Source organism: Palaemon carinicauda, chromosome 19 (genome assembly GCF_036898095.1).
Source record: "Palaemon carinicauda isolate YSFRI2023 chromosome 19, ASM3689809v2, whole genome shotgun sequence".
Classification (NCBI taxonomy): Eukaryota; Metazoa; Arthropoda; class Malacostraca; order Decapoda; family Palaemonidae; genus Palaemon; species Palaemon carinicauda.
This window is the reverse complement of record NC_090743.1, coordinates 109476811-109495254: the sequence shown is the minus strand read 5'-3', so window position 1 is coordinate 109495254 and position 18444 is coordinate 109476811. Positions and strand designations below refer to the sequence as shown.

Below are 18444 nucleotides of genomic sequence, written 5' to 3'. Positions count from 1 at the left end.
GGCGTATGCCTATAGCATCTTGCTTTTCCAAGTGGGGTTGTAGCTTAGCTAATAATAATAATAATAATAATAATAATAATAATAATAATAATAATAATAATAATAATGATGATGATGATGATAATATTAATTTTAGCAACAACAACAACAACAACAACAACAACAATAATAATAATAATAATAAAATTCTTAAAGAATACAAGACTTTTAGCCCGTAAAAACCTCTATTTATTATCATATCCCAACAAAAAAGATATCGTAGAGGTTTTAAGTTTCAAAGTGACAAAAAACAACTACAACAACAACAACAAAAACAACAACAACCACAACAACAACAACAATAATAATAATAATAATAATAATAATAATAATAATAATAATAATAATAATAATAATAATAATAATAATGATAATAATAATAATAATAATAATAATAATAATAATAATAATAATAATAATAATAATAATAATAATAATAATATTTCGAGAGATACGTATCTAGTTAAAATGTATCTATTGTAGTTAACCCACAGCTGTGCCCCTGTATCCTTACTGTCAAAGAGAAGAGGCGAAAACAAAAACAAACATGGCTGATCGTATTCCTCCCTGTCCTCCTCAGTTGAAACCAGTTCAACATTACCTTAAACTCGCAAGCGATTATGACAAGAGAGAGCCAGTGATGTCTTATTGGGGTAAGCATATATATGGAAGATAAATGTGTGTGGGTGTCAGTGTATTCTATTTTATTTCATAGCCTAGGATAGATGGCGGTGTTTGTCCTTGGCTGAATCAGATGCTATTTCCTGTGATAGAATGAAAGCTCATTTGTGATTGGAGGCTGAAGACCTCACAATTCTGATAGGCTGGCTATATAGCCCAAATTCATAAATCCAATTCAGTAAAATAGGTTTGTTTATATTGGTAATGGGTAATTATGTCATACTTTGATTTTTAGCCTAATACGTGAACCGCATACCTGTTCCTACTCGATTGCCAACCATTGTTCTTTAATGGTAGTATAACTTCAGAGAAACTGGAGTAGCTTGCCAAAATTAACGATGCTTTTCTGATTACTGACAAGTGGTGGGAAAGCCCCACCCACCTGTCAGTTGGCTCATGATTCATGACTCGCCTTTGATTTTGGCTACAAGCAATATGTGCACTCTTTTGCTGCCTCTCAAAATTTGACAGTGTTAATATCTTTGCTTTCCTTTTCTTATAGTTATTTGTGCTCTGAATCATTTTTGTTAGATTCCTCAGATGCTGCTATTTCTAAAAAGAAGATGAATAAGAAATCAATCAAGTCCAGGTGGACGAATCAACAGGAATGGTGCAGTACCCCGTTTAAGTGGAAGAGAGAACCAACCCATACTGGTAAGGTGGCTTGCCATGAGATACAGTGACTAAGCTCCCACCACCGATACTCAATCTCATACTGAACTGGGTATGTGAACTGTTGGTCGGGATGAAGGGTGCCCTCCTTCCTTGGATGATTGAGGTACAGGCCGGCCTCATTATTCGCGATTGTTAGGTTACAGACGCAGTTGCAAAAAGGGAATTTTCGTGAATAAATGCTGAACTAGAGTGGGCTAACTCCTAACCTAAAAAGTCACTGCCCCTTGCCACGAGCCAGTGCCAGATCTGATGATTAACACAGTAAATACTGCATAATATTGTTTTAATTTGGTTTCTACAACAGTTTATTATCATATGTACAGTTTACAGTTCACTTGCACACATGTACACTTTATACTGGACACAGTAAGGTTACAGTACTGTATTGTGCTAAGGTAAACTTTTACCAAGTCGTCTCATCCCCATACTGTTCTGTATAGCAAAAGTTGTTCCCATCTAGTAATACTGTACTGTAACCTAATAATCACTGATACTGTAGTGTATATTCCTGTAAAATATGTATAGTACAGTAATATTACTATAGTACAACTTAACTGTACTTACTGTAAATGTTAGGTGTTTTCGTTCAGACGGCTGTAGCCTACGCCGCTAGTATGACGCAACTTCTTACGAGTTGTCTCTTGCGCAGTATGTTACTGTATATCTATACTTTTTTAAACAGAAATACAGCCTATTTTATAAACAAAAACCTTAAATATCTCAATGATAATTGTTTCTTTGAAATAAAACAAAATCAGAGCATTCATTCACTTTTCAACAGTTAATATCTCTCTCTCTCTCTCTCTCTCTCTCTCTCTCTCTCAATATTCGATTTTGTTTCGGAAGCATTATTGCATTCTGGAAAATTACGATTATTTAAATAGTTAATTGCGCTGTAATAAAACATTTATGTACTTTTGTTTTAAATTTTAGGTGTAATTTATCAATCTTAAGTATTTTGGGTGGCATGATTTTCTAAAATGCAATATTGCTTCCGAAACGAAATCGATTATTTAGAGAGAGAGAGAGTATTAGTTCTCTCTTATTCTTTGTCAGGATGTCAGAAAATTTCGAATCATTCCTCTCTCTCTCTCTCTCTCTCTCTCTCTCTCTCTCTCTCTCTCTCTCTCATAAATGAAATCTTTGTTCTTTGCTAAGTCTCTATTGAAGCTCTATAATCAAGCACCACAGAGCTAAAAACTATAAAATATCGTGCATTGGCAACATGAATGAAACTCTGGTTAACAGTATGCAATTCAACTCACAGTACAAGTAAATAAAATATGAGAAGCATTTCAAATAAAACTCTTGAAATTAGTATGCTAATTGAAAAATGATAGTTCAAGTAATAATTTTTTCTTTTATTAAATATGAAATAATCTTCGGTAGCATGCCTTAATAATTTGATCCGAAAATTGAATTTGATGAAGGACTACCCAGGGTTGATCAGCTAATTTGAATGTAAACAATACATAAGATTATAATTTTTTATGTTTTTAATTATAAATAAGATACTAAATTGTGAATATTACATGCATTATTATTGGATACAGTTAAGTGAAACACCAAGGAGAACAAGGAGAGAGAAGGATGAAACAATATGAGAAAGGGAGCCATAGACATGAGACAAGGGGGGAGGCGGTAGCCAAGTTCCTTCTCCTTGCACATCTCCTCCTCCAAAACTACGCTAATTCAAATAAAGGAACGAAGTCAATGAATTTGGGAAATGCAAGAAGAAGGAATGAAAAATAGGAATGGGAATAAGTGGAATGAGAGATAAGAAAGAGATTTAGAATGATTAATAAGATGAAAATGACAGATGAATGCTAGAGAAGAGAAGATGAATGAAATCACGAAAAATAAATAGAATCAAAAGAGTTGGAAAGACATGTTGTAGATGTGTGTGTGGAGAGCAAAGTAAATCTACGAAAGGGATTTGGGAAGGAATTGGGAAGAGGATTAAGGATATAATAGTAATAATTGGCGGACAATAATGATGTGAATGAGATATCATACTAATATGCATAATAGGTTATATCAGTGAGGTAATTCTGTGGAAGTGAATGGTCATATCAGTGGGAAAATATTGTAAAAGGGAATATAGGTTGACGACAGACTATGCTGGGTTGACCAGTTGATTTGAATGTAAACAATGCATGAGATTATAATTCGCTATGTTTTTAAGTATAAAATACGATACTAAAATGTGAATATTAAATGCATTGTTATTGGATACAGTTAAGTGAAACACCAGTTTAATCAAAATCTGGTTTATTTCAAAACTGTGGCTGTAATTTTTTACCACAGTAAATGGATATGCTCTGTACAGAGAGAGCTAGGACCAGCTGGGTGTAGAGATAGGTAGTGGCGCACAGCGCTCCCAGTGTAAAGGAGCGCGGTCTATTTCAAATAATCGCTCGGCTTGAATTTTATCACAATTTTTATGAGAATTTTTATTTAATAGGTATTGCATTGTTCTTGGCATTCCCAATGCCGTTGCTAACTATTAGAAATCAAATTCTTAACTTTGGGTAAACAAGAAATTTTTTTTTTCTTTACCCGTGAAAAACCAAAACTGCAAAACAAGAAACCGCGATTAACGAGGGCCGACTGTTTATACCTTGTTTTCTTTCCCTAAGTCAGGGGTATTGGGTCTACCTTAGCATTCTGGAGGAATCTTTCTGGCACAGGTATGAATGCTGAACAGGTTGTGTAGCCAGCCTAGTTCCTTCATGGGACAAGAAGTATCTAGTCTAAGATACAGTAGTGTAGTGGTTTTGACATGAACCCTGAATGAAAGGTTCAATGACTAGCCTTTTACTCTTCTTTCTTGCTTCTCTTGGGTGCAGTAATTGTGGCTGCTAAGTGGTGGACAGGACGACAGATGCAGGTAAGCTTCATAACCAAACAATCTTTTTTTTTTTTTTAAACAGGATTTGTTCCAACACAGAGACTTACCTCGAAACACTTTCTTAGGAGTTACCTGGAACCTCCTCTCAACCGACCAGAGTTTTGTGTTGTTTACCCTACAGTACTCCCATTTTCTGTAATGGTAGGCCTAGCAGAAGGATACATGCCCTGAGGGCAAACCCGAGGTAGGCCACATGCACGCTTGGGTCGTGATCTCCAGTAAGTTCTCTGGTCGCGTCGTGATATCATCTCGACGCTCCTCTAATCTCAGTGCGATGTTAGAATGTCACTTTACCTGAGACAGTCTTCTACAGCAGTCTACCAAGCAAAATGGGCAGCTTTTACTAAATGGTGTGCTTCAAAGAAAATAAAGCCTTTAGAAGCATCGGTACCCGACATCGCAAACTTTCTCGTTCACCTCAGAGATTAGTTGGGCATGTCGGTTCCAGCAGTAAAGGGGTACGTCTTTAGTCAGGGAGGCACTCCCACCTCCTAAAGTGTAAGTCTCCTAAGAAAGTGTTTCGAGGTAAGTCTCTGTGTTGGAACAAATCACAAATTATTAGTAATTTGTATTTTTAAATATTAAACTTAGCCGGTGAATATATAAATAGCTTACGTCTCCGACGGTCGACAGATTCCAAAAACTCGCGAGCGATCGCCATGAAGGTTGCTGTGTGTGTCCACCAGCGCCGACTATCGGCCAGATACCGCATATACTTCTCAACCAATTCAGTTCTTCTCTGTCGGTGGTAGTGACAGCATTGGTTCCGCTCGCGCTTAACCTCAAGTTTCTACCGATTGGTGAAGTACTTGTTCTTGGTTTTATTGCTTTCGCTGTGTTGGTTATCTTCGATAAAACTCTTGAAACCCTTTTTTGATTATTGTTGCTGAACATGGCTTTCTTTTGGATTTTCTTTGAAATTTTCATAATGGCTGACCCTTCTCCTGTCTATCGTAAATGTGCGAAAGACTGTAATAAACGTCTTCCTAAAGCTTCCATCGATCCTCATACTATTTGTGTTAATTGCCGTGGTAAATCTTGTCAATTAGGGGATCGATGTGAGGAATGTATTGTTTTATCTGAATTCGAGTGGTTGGAGTATGAGAAATATACTCGGAAACTCGAAAGAGATAGGGTGAGAAGAAGCTCTTCTAGATCTATAGATTTTTCCTCTTCCCATGCCCCTGAACCTAATCCTTCTCCTGTAGTGGTAGTTTCAGAACCCCCTATTGGCACTAATAAACCTTCTATGCGTGATATGTTATTGACCATTCAAGCGTTGGGTGAGAAGGTCGAATTATTGGCCTCGGACAGGAATCAGCTTATGTCCGACGTTAAAATTTTAAAGGGTCAAAGTGGTAAAGTGGAAAGTGCATCAAATGTGTTTAGTGTTTTGACGGAGGGTTCGTCTGTTCGTGCTTGTCACTTGCCTAGTCCGAGACCTCTTTCAAGCTCCCCTGCACCAGGGAGAAGGAATATCGTAGGACTTGCGGGAGTGAGAGGTGTAAACCAACGTACAGACGTTCCCTCAAAGGTATCAGACGTTGCTCTTCAAGCACGTCCTTACCATAAGACGGGAGAAACGAAGTTCTCCTCGTCTTCCGATGATTCGTCTCATAAGAAGCCTTGGCGTAAGGTTTCAAGACCTTTGAAACGCAAGTCGGTCCCTTCAGGACAGGTCCATTGGGACAGCTCTGACCGTATTCAGTCATCGGATGACTGTTCTCCTGTTAAGCGTAAACGTGACATTGAGTTCGAGGGTCCCGTTCGGTGCGATGACTTGCATGCACAGACGTTGCCGACGTCACGGTCCGTTTCGAGTCCTGTTGACCCTAAGTTGAGTGTCTTACAAGACATGCAGTTGAAACTTTCATCCTTAATGGAAGTTTATGTTCATGACCAGGTTCGTAAAGAACCTTTGCTTGCGGTTCGTCAGTCCGGCAAGCGTGATGCAGGTCTTCAACCTCCTAAGCGAGATTTTTCTCGTCGTTTTGACGTTATCACTAATGTCAGCTGTGCTGTTAAACGTGATTCTGATTGTGTTCCTCGTCAGTCGCGTCAGTTACGTGACGTTGAACTTCAGTTTCCGCAGTCACAGCGTGACTTTGAGCAGCAGTCGCCGCAGTCCCGACGTGACGTTCATCGGCCGACTCCGTTGTCCCGACGTGATGTCGACCGTCAGTCGCCGCATTCTTGTGTTGTTTTTATCAACCTCAAGACCTTCAGTCTTTGCAGTCTCGACGTGACGTCGTCCCCTCGACTTTTGCTGCGGCTCCTTTGCATATTGATGTGGCTTGTCAATCTTTGCCGCCTCGGCATGCTGTGTTTTCTCCGTGTCGCAAGACTTTACCTTTGTCGGATGATGTTCCTTCGGAGGAGGAAGTTGTTGATCCCCTTCCTACTGATGTGCCTTTGGGGATCCCTTCAGATGGGGAGGAGCCTAGGGTTGTCCAGCAATCCCTTGACTTTAAAAAGATTATGCTTATCTTTAGGGATGTTTTTCCCGATCATTTTGTTACTGCGGCTCCACGTTCGCCGCCGTCTGAATTCACGTTAGGCATGATTTCATCGACTCCGTCGTTTACGAAGTTGGTTCTCTCTCGCTCTTCTAAGAGAGCCTTGCGTTTGTTGGGAGACTGGTTAGTAACCAGGAGAGGTTTAGGGAAGTCTTCTTTTGCCTTCCCCCCTTTCAAATTGGCTTCTCGTGCGAGCGTCTGGTATGACACGGGAGAAGTTCTTGGCTTGGGGGTGCCTGCCTCTGCCCAGGGAGACTTCTCAAGCCTTGTAGACTCTCCTCGTCGTCTAGCCATGAGACGCTCGAAGGTTTGCTGGTCCTCTACAGATCTGGATCATCTCCTTAAAGGAATTTTCCGTGCCTTCGAGGTTTTTAATTTTTTGGATTGGTCCCTGGGAGCCTTAAGTAAGAAGGTCTCTTCAGCGGACAATGATGTCTCTATTCAGATAATGTCTTGCATGGACAAGGCAATAAGGGATGGCTCTAATGAACTGGCGGCTACGTTCACAGCAGGAGTTCTTAAGAAGAGAGAGACTCTGTGTTCGTTTCTTTCTGCAGGGGTTACTCCCTGTCAGAAGTCAGAACTTCTTTTTGCTCCCTTATCTTCTACTTTGTTCCCTCAACATCTTATTAGAGATATCGCGGCATCTCTTGTTCAGAAGGACACGCACGATTTAGTGGCCAAGACTGCTCGTAAGGTTTTGCCTTCTTCTTCTCATGTCAGCAGACCCAAGTTTGACACGCCAGCGGCGAGGTTTATCCCGCCTTTTCGTGGCAGAGCTCCCAGTAGGGGAAGCTCTCGTGCCGATAGAAAACGAGGTAAGAAGAGAGGATCCAAATCCTCACGTGGCAGAGTCTGACTGCCCACGTCCTCAGACAGCGGTAGGGGCCAGATTGACCAATTTCTGGCAGGCCTGGGAGAAGAGGGGTGCAGACCGGGAGTCTGTTTTGTTGCAGAAGGAGGGTTACAAAATTCCTTTTGTACGAAGACCTCCTCTTGTGAAAGGTCCGATAGACCTCTCTCCCAGGTATCGAGAGGAGACAAAGAGACAGGCGTTGCATCTTCAAGTTTCTCTGTTGTTGGAGAAGGGGGCGGTGGTGAAAGTCTCGGACCTTCAATCCCCAGGTTTTTACAACCGTCTCTTCCTGGTTCCGAAGAACACAGGAGGTTGGAGGCCAGTGCTGGATGTGAGTGCTCTCAACGTGTTTGTTGTAAAAACAACATTCACGATGGAGACCACCAAATCCGTTTTAGCAGCGGTCAGAGAGGGCGACTGGATGGTCTCTCTCAACCTGCAGGATGCGTACTTCCACATTCCGATACATCCAAACTCTCAACATTATCTGAGGTTTGTGTACAGGAAGGTGGTGTATCAATTCCGAGCACTGTGCTTCGGCCTCAGCCCTGCTCCTCTTGTTTTTACAAGGCTCATGCAGAATATAGCGAAGTTCCTACATTTGTCGGGGATCAGAGTCTCCCTTTATTTGGATGACTGGTTACTCAGGGCGTCGTCCCTTCATCGCTGTCTGGAGGACCTAAAGTGGACTTTGGACCTGGCCAAAGAGTTAGGTCTCCTGGTGAACATGGGGAAGTCGCAACTGACTCCATCCCAGACCATTCTTTATTTGGGGATGGAGATACAGAGTCGAGTTTTTTCGGGCTTTTCCGTCTTCCAACAGGATGGAGCAGGCTTTGCTCAAGGTCCGTCTCTTGCAAGAGAAAAGTAGTTGCTCTGTGAGAGTTTGGATGAGTCTCCTAGGGACTCTTTCGTCGCTGGAGCAGTTTATCTCTCTAGGGAGACTCAACCTGCACCCTCTCCAGTTTCACCTAGACCTCCATTGGAACAAGGAGAAGGGTTTAGAGACGATCTCGATTCCAATCTCCGATTCAGTCAAGACTTGTCTAGCTTGGTGGGACAGCAACATAGACTTCGGGAAGGTCTTTTTCTTGCAGTCAAGAACCCAAACCATGTGTTGTTTTCAGATGCATCGGATTTGGGTTGGGGAGCGACACTGGACAATCTGGAGTGCTCGGGTCTTTGGTCCGTAGACCAGAGGAGTCTTCACATAAACTGCAAAGAGCTTTTAGCAGTCCATCTAGCGTTAAGGAGTTTCGAGAGTCTGGTTCGAAACAAGGTGGTGGAGGTGAATGCAGACAATACCACGGCCTTGGCATACATCTCGAAGCAAGGAGGCACTCACTCCCACTCTCTTTTCGTCATCGCAAGGGACCTTCTCACTTGGTCAAAAGATTGAAACATCTCTCTTTTGACGAGATTCGTCCAAGGGGAGTTGAATGTCTTAGCGGACTGTCTCAGCCGAAGAGGACAGGTGATTCCTACGGAGTGGACGCTCCACAAGGATGTGTGCGAGAGACTATGGATGACTTGGGGTCGTCCCACCATCGATCTCTTTGCGACCTCTTTGACAAAGAAGCTCCCAACTTATTGCTCTCCTGTTCCAGATCCAGAGGCGGCCCACATAGACGCGTTCCTTCTGGACTGGTCTCACCTAGACGTCTATGCCTTTCCACCCTTAAAGATCCTAAACAAGGTGCTTCAGAAGTTCGCCTCTCACGAAGGGACCAGGTTGACGTTGGTTGCTCCCCTCTGGCCCGCGAGGGAGTGGTTCACAGAGGTACTTCTATGGCTAGTAGACATTCCAAGAGGTCTGCCGTTGCGGATGGATCTCCTGCGTCAGCCTCACGTAAAGATATTTCATCAAAGCCTCCCTGCGCTTCGTCTAACTGCCTTCAGACTATCGAAAGACTCTCTAGAGCTCGAGGGTTTTCGAAGGAGGCAGCTAGAGTGATCGCGAGGGCTAGAAGATCCTCTACCATCAGGATTTATCAATCTAAATGGGAGGTATTTAGAGACTGGTGCAAGTCCTCCTCCATTTCCTCTTCCAGTACCTCTGTAGCGCAGATTGCAGATTTTCTGCTTTATCTGAGAAACGGTCGCTCCTTTTCTGCGTCTACCATTAAAGGCTACAGAAGCATGTTAGCTTCTGTTTTCAGGCATAGAGATCTGGATCTTTCTAATAACAAAGATCTTCATGACCTTCTTTAGTCTTTCAAGACTTCCAAGGAGCGTCATATTTCTACTCCTGCTTGGAACTTGGACGTGGTCCTGCAGTTCCTTATGTCAGACAGGTTTGAACCGTTAAATTCAGCCTCCCTGAAGGATCTTTCCCTCAAGACACTTTTCTTGGTGAGCTTGGCTTCTGCGAAAAGGGTTAGTGAGATACATGCTTTTAGCAAGAATATCGGCTTCTCCGCTAATAAAGCAGTATGTTCTCTTCAACTTGGTTTCTTGGCCAAAAATGAACTTCCGTCTCGTCCTTGGCCTAAATCATTTGAACTTCCCAGTCTATCTGAGATTGTGGGGAATGAAGTTGAAAGAGTGCTGTGCCCCGTTAGAGCTCTTAAATTTTATTTATCTAGAACTAAACCGCTGCGAGGTTTTTCAGAGGCTTTATGGTGCTCCGTTAAAAAGCCCTCTTTGCCCATGTCGAAGAATGCGTTGTCTTATTTTATTAGACTATTGATTAGAGAGGCACACACTCATTTAAGTGAGAAGGATCGTAATTTGCTTAAAGTTAAGGCTCATGAAGTTAGAGCTATAGCAACTTCAGTAGCGTTTAAACAAAATAGATCCCTTAGAAGTATTATGGACGCGACCTTTTGGAGAAGCAAGTCGGTGTTCGCTTCATATTACTTGAAAGATGTCCAGACTCTTTATGAGGACTGCTACACGTTGGGACCATTCGTAGCAGCGAGTGCAGTAGTGGGTGAAGGTTCTACCACTACATTCCCTTAAGCCCAATATCCTTTTAATCTTCTCTTGAAATTTTTAATCTTGTTTTGGGTTGTACGGGAGACTAAGAAGTCTTTCGCAATCTTTTGATTTGGTGGGTGGTCAAAATATTGTTTCTTGAGAGCGCCCAGATTAAGGGTATTGATGAGGTCCTGTTGTAGGGGTGTTCACCCTGATTATAACAGCTCCTGGGAGTCTTTCAGCATCCTGAGAGGATCGCTGGGCTTCGTGAGGATAGCGGACTAATGAGGCAGAGTAATCATCAGAGTCAGCTTCCTTATCAGGTACCTATACTTAAGTTTGTTTTTTTGAATACAGTATTTGTCAAAAACTCTTGAGCATATACGCCTTTATTGTTTTAATACTGGTCTCTACCCACCACCATGGGTGTGAATCAGCGCTTTATATATATTCACCGGCTAAGTTTAATATTTAAAAATGATATTTTCAATTTAAAATAAATTTTTGAATATACTTACCCAGTGAATATATATAATTAAAGGCCCTCCCTTCCTCCCCGATAGAGAACCTACGGACTGAGAAGAACTGAATTGGTTGAGAAGTATATGCGGTATCTGGCCGATAGTCGGCGCTGGTGGGCACACCCAGCAACCTTCATGGCGATCGCTCGCAAGTTTTTGGTATCTGTCAACCGTCGGAGACGTAAGCTATTTATATATTCACCGGGTAAGTATATTAAAAAATCTATTTTAAATTGAAAATATTTTTCCTAACATACTTACCGAGAAACACTTTCAGGTTATGGCCCTCCCTTCCTTCCCCTGGGTGCCTCACTGATCTTTAGTATTGTTACTTTCATAGAACTTACTGGAGATCACGAGCCAAGCTCATATGTGGCCTACCTGGGGTTTGCCCTCAGGGCACGTGTCCTTCCGCTAGGCCTACCATTACAGAAAATGGGAGTAGGGTAAACTACACAAAACTCTGGTCAGTTGAGAGGAGGTTCCAGGTAACTCCTAAGAAAGTGTTTCTCGGTAAGTATGTTAGGAAAAATACAAATTACTAATAATTTGTGATTTGTTTAGAAGTATCTCCCACATCCTACTAGACAAGGGGTATGATGGATAGACTATACTCAAACCATTTGTTATAATAGCTACAAATACATTTGAATAACATATCATGTAAAAGGTTATAGATTTTCATGGGACCAAGTACCATTTGTTCTTGATACTGGTCTAACTGCCTTTGTCATCCCTATACACAGACAGAAGGTTTGAGGAGTCATCACCTTTGCATCTCCACAGGACTAGGAGTTCTGATAATTCCCAGGACAGTTGGTCCAGGCAGAGTTTTTTTGTTTAATAGGAACTTCCTCCCTCCAAAGAATAAGTCTCCTATTTAAAGACAATGCAGGAGGTACTTGAGTTACGACGGGGATCAATTCCTATGTTGCGTCAGAAGTTGATATTCGTCTGAAGTTGGATTTACATATAATATACTGTATGTATCGTACACATACTGTATATGCATAATGTAATTTAAAAAGAGAGAAAGCAATCCCTTACCATTCATAAATTAGTGTACTCTATACAATTCAGTAGTGTACGTATACTTATGCAGTATCAGTAGGCAATAAGTAATACATTTAACAATTCCTTACCTTCTTTTTCCTGTGGTTGGCTTGCACACTGCCATCAGAAGTCTCCCTTATGTTTTCTAAACATGATACACAAGAAAAATGTGGAAAAAAAAAGAAAGAAAAAAGAGCAACACCGAAATTCCGAATTTGTATTGTAAATAAAGATGGCAAACTAATGCAACAGTGACGCATAATTCATAACTCCAGGGCGTTAGTTGCTCCGCGTCGGCAAGTAATTCATTGTATCAACAAACCAAATGTCGTAGCCTGAAATGAGTTAGGAAAAATTTTTTTCAAGTACCCTATCGGGGCCCGTTCATAATGGAAAATCGTCGTAAATTCAGACTGTTGAAACTCGAACACCTCTTGTGGTTTGTATTTGTGTAGGAGCCTCAAATAATTTAAAGTAATTTTTATTTTCCATAACATTGCAAACTGGAGTCCCTTAAGTTACACTTCCTACCTCAACTACCTTGCAAGTCCCAAACCTAAAGGTCAAAAGCTGTAGTCTCGCGTAATGGCAGGTGGTTGGTTGAGGGCATCCCCTCTTATCTGTTGGTATTTCTAACTATCTTGATAAAGTTTGGGTATGTTTCAGCTTTGCTGAAGTCATATTCCTAATAAAAGACTCAGGTTTGTATAGTGAGGAAAACTAGAAAGTATAGTACACTAAAAATCTGTGATTTTACTCTCGTATTCCTTCTTTAACAACTTCTTCCTTCTCCTATTCTCTTCTTGGGAAACTTCTCTGAAGGAAGAACCAGAAGTTATAGTGTAAGGGCCTCTTGTCAAAAAGTTTATTGGGACTTATAGCATGTAACTTATCCTTCTGCGGGGGAAGAGAACGATCTCAGTTGCTGACCAACTCCTTAGGGTTTGGTCAGGTGGATCCATAGGCCAGGTGTGGGTGAGCATTGCCTCTACCTCCATCACTACTGTCATCACATTTGAGGAACACCCTTGCCCTAAGGAAACTGCTCTCCTTCTTCTGGTGGAAGTATCATTTCATCCTTTGACCGGTATCTTCAGGGTCAGTTGAATGGTTGTGAGCCTGATGTAATGGGTTTTATCTTTGGAAGGGTGGAGTATCTGGTGAACAATCCAAGCAGGAACACTACAGGAACAAGAAGGAGGTGTCCCATCACTGTTCTTTCTGGCTAGGTGAGGCTACTTGCTTACAGATGTGACTTTGGTCATCCAGTACCTATGCCATCTCGAGGAAGAAATTGCAAGCTTTGCCTTGTCAGTATCCTTTAGGCATACTGTACTTGGAGCAGAAGTTAAGTCTGAAAGTTTCGAACCACCTTATCCTCCCTGTATCTTATAGATGTTGGCTACAGGCCCTTGGACCCCTTTCCTTGGGTCCTGAGGTAACATTTCTAGCTCCTTCATGTGACTAGTATGCATCTCATATAAGGTAACGCTTTCGGCATAAGTCTCAAAGAGAGGTAGAATGATTGGCTCTTCTACCCCTTTAATTTTCCTCTCTCAAGGTGATGCAGCAGCCACGCCTGTTACACACTGGTCAGATGTCTGATGCGGATGAGTTACAGATGGAGCTCCTCCCTTGTCGACTACATCTGCCAAGAAGCAACTTCTCAGTTCTCCTGACAAAGGGGAGGATAGGTTGGTGTCTTACCAAACTTTTCTCGATGTGCTTGGTTTAACACTGCTGATGTTATTTCCCTGTTAGGGAAATGGGTTTTGTCTGTCCTATTTTTAGCTTCCTTTTAAAACAGTACTGGTCCAGGCTCTAACAGCTTTTAAATCCAGTGATTAGCTGTTAGGAGGTTGTTGGAGTCATTCGTCACTCATGTATGGGACGAGGAAGAATATGTCCAAGGAAGTACAGTATTGTAAAGTAGTTTGTATAGCTATAATGTAAAAAGAGTCCTTTGAATTAAATTTCCTACCTCAATCACTCCTTTTATTCCTTAGTCTAAAGACAAAAGTGGCTATTCTGTGACATGTTAGTACTAGTTAACGATTCAAGGGCTATTCCAGCACTGCTGAAGACACATCCCCATTTAACTGGATCATGGTTTGTATAGCTAGGAAAAATACAATTGTTCCAACACGAAGCACTTACCTCGAACTACTTTCTTAGGAGTATCTGGGATCTCCTCCCATCCGACTAGAGTTTTGTGTAGTTTACCCTAAACCCATTTTCTATGAGGGGTAACCTCAGGTGGAGTGATACGCGCCCTGAGGCTAACCCCGGGTCAGAGAGCATGCCTGCTCAGGTCTCGACCTCCAGTAAGTTGTCTGGTCGCGTCGCGATATCATCTCGCCGCTCTCCTAATCCCAGTGTGTCTTTGTGTGTCCCCAACCCTTTGTGTCCCACGTGGTCCCATTGTGCTTTCCCTGTGCGTGCTTGTGTCTCGTAGTGCTTCTCCTACATCATGGAGCATCCTCGTCGTTGTCCTGGGCCTATGGCCGGCAAATCGTGTGGGGCGTTCCTCTCGAAACCGGAAGTTGACCCGCATTCTTTGTGTTCCTCGTGCAGGGGCAGCGTGTGTTCCCCTTCCGCCACCTGTCCGGAGTGCGAGTCGTGGAATGAGGTGCAGTGGGTGTGGTATAGCACCAAAAAGAAGAAGGCGACGAAGAAGTCGCCTAAGAAGCCCAGCGTCCCTTCCTCCCTTGCTTCGCTGGGCGCCTCGTCGGTCCGAGCTTCTCTTCCAACCTCCCCTACCCAGAGTAGGGGACGAGGTAAGTCCGTTGCGGGGAAGAGGCCCGCGGCCCTTCCCCCAAGAGTCTGACCTTCAAGACAGTGGTGTTGTGGCATCGTTCCAGGTGAGTGAGGGGCCTGAGGGAGGGGCGGGAGTGTTTTCGGGAGACGGTGGCCTAGTGCCAGCAGGTCACGTCTCCTCAGATGACCCCATGTGGGGGAAAAATGTTACTAATTCTTCTCCAGCCTCTTGGGTGTGTTTTTCAGGCGGTTCAGCAGCCGAGGGCGACGTCGAGAAGGAGCTTTCCCCGCCGTCGGACCCAACTGCGTGGGTTTCCCCTAAGACGCCCTTCAGGTCTCCGATGAGGATGAAGGAAGACTTCGGGACCTGATCTCCCACGGGAGAGCCTCCTCGCTCCCCCCCAGCGCCGTCGGCCGTTTTCCCAGAGGTGTTTTTGCAGGCGTTGTCTTCCACGGAGCGTCGCAGGAATCCTACACCAGCGAGGGAGGCGAGGTCTTCGAAAAGGGCCTATAAGTCGTCGGTCTCCTCAGTGGAGGAGCTTTCCTGCTCTTCGGAGGACAAGGCGCTGAGGAAGCTCAGGAGACGAAGGGAGAAGTCCCGCAAGAAGTTGTCTCGCTCCCGCTCGAGGTCGCGCCACGAGAGTCGGCTCCTAGGATCCCCCAAGAGGAAGTGGAAGGAAAGGACCTCCCTGGACGGTGAGTGGGTGATGGTTCACCGCGACAGGCTGCTGGAGCTAGCTGCGGCGCCGGCCCCTTCAAGTTGGCGTCCGAGGACGAGCTCCCCGGATAGATACTCCTCCGGCAGCAGTGGCACCCGACGGAGGGACTCATCATGGCAGGTTCCAGTCGACAGGCGTAAGACCGCGAAGGTTCCGGCTCCATCCGCCCAGCGGAGAGAGTCGCCCCTTCGGTCTGGCAGCCGAGTCCTGACCTCCAAAGGCCACCTAGCTCGTCACGAGCGCAGCCCTCGGTTTTCCTCGACGGGCAGGCCCGCAGATACGAGAACCTCCGGAAGAGATGATGGACCCAGGACGGCGGCCCCCGTCCCGACGGCGATGCCCGTCCTTCGACGTGAACCCCCGCGAGAGCGTCGGCCCAGGACTCCCCCACGTGCGAGGTCCTCCGTCGGAGTACCCCCGTCACGTGTCAGCGCACCCATCGGAGGATCTCGACGACCATGGAGAGGGGCCGGCAGCGGAGGTATCGGCGTATCGGAGGGGGATAGGCCTCATCAGAAGTCACCACAGACTGGACGTGCCAGAACCCTCCTCCGAATATGCATGGCATTCCAGCCTCAACAGGATAGTGGACGCCCCGGTCCAGCAGCAACCCTCCTTGGCTCTTCCTTTAGCGAGGGACGTTACGTTGGGAAGAGCCCACGTGGACAGGATCGTGGCCAACCACGCCGAGGCGCCCAAGAACCAGAGCGCTTCCAAGCTGCTCCAGGGCCTGAAGTCCCAGAGCAAGTTTTACCTCCCAGAGGGACAGCGAGCGGGCGCCTGTGCACTGGAGCCAGCTCTCACCGTGTTGGGGCAGGGAGCCTCAGAAGAAAGGGCGTCCACGGATCCGATCTGCTTCTCTCCTTCAGAGGCGGTCATAATGGAGAGATCTCGAAGGACCTAGTCAACGTCTCCTCCTGGCTGGACTGGTGGGCCTCCACCCTGGTGGGCGTACAGTCATCCTTCGACCTGACCATACCGGAAACCCAGGCCTTACTCAAGGAACTTATCAGTTCGGGAGGTAAGGCCCTAAAATTTCTATCCTACCAGTCGCTATCCCTGTCCGCCAACTGGGTCCTATGTAGGAGGGACACCGTCTTAAGCAAGTTGACTAGGAGGCTTCCGGACAGAGAGGCCAGGTCTCTGAGGAACCTGACCCTGTGGGACGACGTGATCTTTCCCCTGAAGGCAGCGGAGGAATCGATGGAGAGAGTTCAAAGGCTGAAGGAACCGTACGAGACCAGGCCCCACCCTGTCAGAAGGCCGGCGTTCCGAAGGTCCTCCGTTGACGCGCCTCGCCCTCCTCGGCCCGCTCCTAGCCAGCCTAGGAGAGACAACTCGGCTACAACCTGGTCCCAGTCGTCTCAGCCCTGCCGTAGGGGATCAGCCTCGACCCAAGCCGCCTATAGGCCGTCGTTCGCAGCATCCAGAAGAGGGCGTTCAGGCCGCTCCTTAAGGAGAAGATAGGGACGGAGGCCCCCTACTCCTGCCGAAGCCTCAGGTGGGGGGATGCCTCAAACGTTCTTGGCAAGCATGGGAAGGACACGGAGCAGACCCGTGGACCGTGACAGTACTGAAGGAAGGGTACAGGTTGCCCCTCCTAGTGGACCCTCCACCTCTGATGCCAGACCAGCAGGCGGAGTGGCTAGCCCCCAAGGATCCCTTGAAACAGACAGCTCTGCAGGGAGAGGTCTCAGCGATGTTGACCAAAGGGGCAATGGAACCTGTCCAGGACCCAGGTCCGGGGTTCTACAGCAGGCTGTTCCTGGTGGAGAAAGCGACAGGAGGATGGAGACCGGTCATAGACCTCTCAGCTCTCAACAAGTTCGTCTGCAAGACCGACTTCAAAATGGATACTCCGAAATCAGTCTTGGCATCCTTGAGAGAAGGGGACTTCATGATGTCAGTAGATCTCAAGGATGCTTACTTCCAAATCCCGGTTCATCCCTCCAGCAGGAAGTACCTACGGGTAAAATGGGAAAACCAAACGTTGCAGTTCAAGACCCTCTGCTTCGGGCTGTCCACTGCACCCCAAGTCTTCACAACGGTCTCAGTCTGGGCACACGAACAGGGCATTCGCCTGATTCGTTACCTGGACGACTGGTTTTTACTTTCAGCCTCAGAGGAAGTACTAAAGGAGCAAGGCGCTATGTTGCTGCGGTTCTGCAACGTTCTGGGGATCACCATCAACCTAAAGAAGTCCCAACTGATACCCTCCACCAGGACGACCTACCTCAGAATGGTTCTGGATTCCCGGTTAGTGAAAGCCTTACCCCCCGTGGACAGGCTGGACAACTTAGACCAGGTCCTCCGCCCCTTCCTGACGGACCAACCCAGGAGAGCGAAGGACTGGCAGAGACTGATAGGCCACCTTGTGTTGTTGGAGAAACTGGTCCCCCAGGGCAGGCTAAAGCTCAGGGAGGTCCAATGGAACCTAAAGGAAAGCTGGAACCAAATGGATTCCCCCCACAGAGTGGTCCCGGTGTTCCCAAAGACGAAACGGGTCCTAGAATGGTGGAGCTGCAGGACGAACACCCTCAAAGGGATGCCCTTTGCAGCCGACCCTCCGGAGATGCTTCTGTTCACGGACGCATCGAAGGAGGGGTGGGGTGCCCATATCTTAGGGAAATCAGCAAGAGGGAACTGGACAGCCCTAGAGAAGACCCAGCACATAAACGTACTAGAGATGAGGGCAGTACAAAGAGCGTGCCAGGAGTTCGTACACATACTCCGGGGAAACACCGTGGCGTTGATGTGCGACAACGCCACGGTTGTAGCTTACATAAAGAAACAGGGA

General features: G+C 45.4%; 1 protein-coding gene across 1 annotated transcript in view; it reads left to right on the top strand.

The window, feature by feature from the left end:
• The first annotated feature begins 565 nt into the window (after positions 1–565).
• The window catches only part of LOC137658721 (vacuolar protein sorting-associated protein VTA1 homolog), an 89016-nt gene continuing 71137 nt past the window's right edge, over positions 566–18444 (top strand). The window contains exon 1 of the mRNA XM_068393718.1: positions 566–692. Coding sequence (XP_068249819.1) covers positions 587–692 — 106 coding nt within the window. The 5' untranslated portion in view covers positions 566–586. The remainder of the gene's footprint in view (positions 693–18444) is intronic.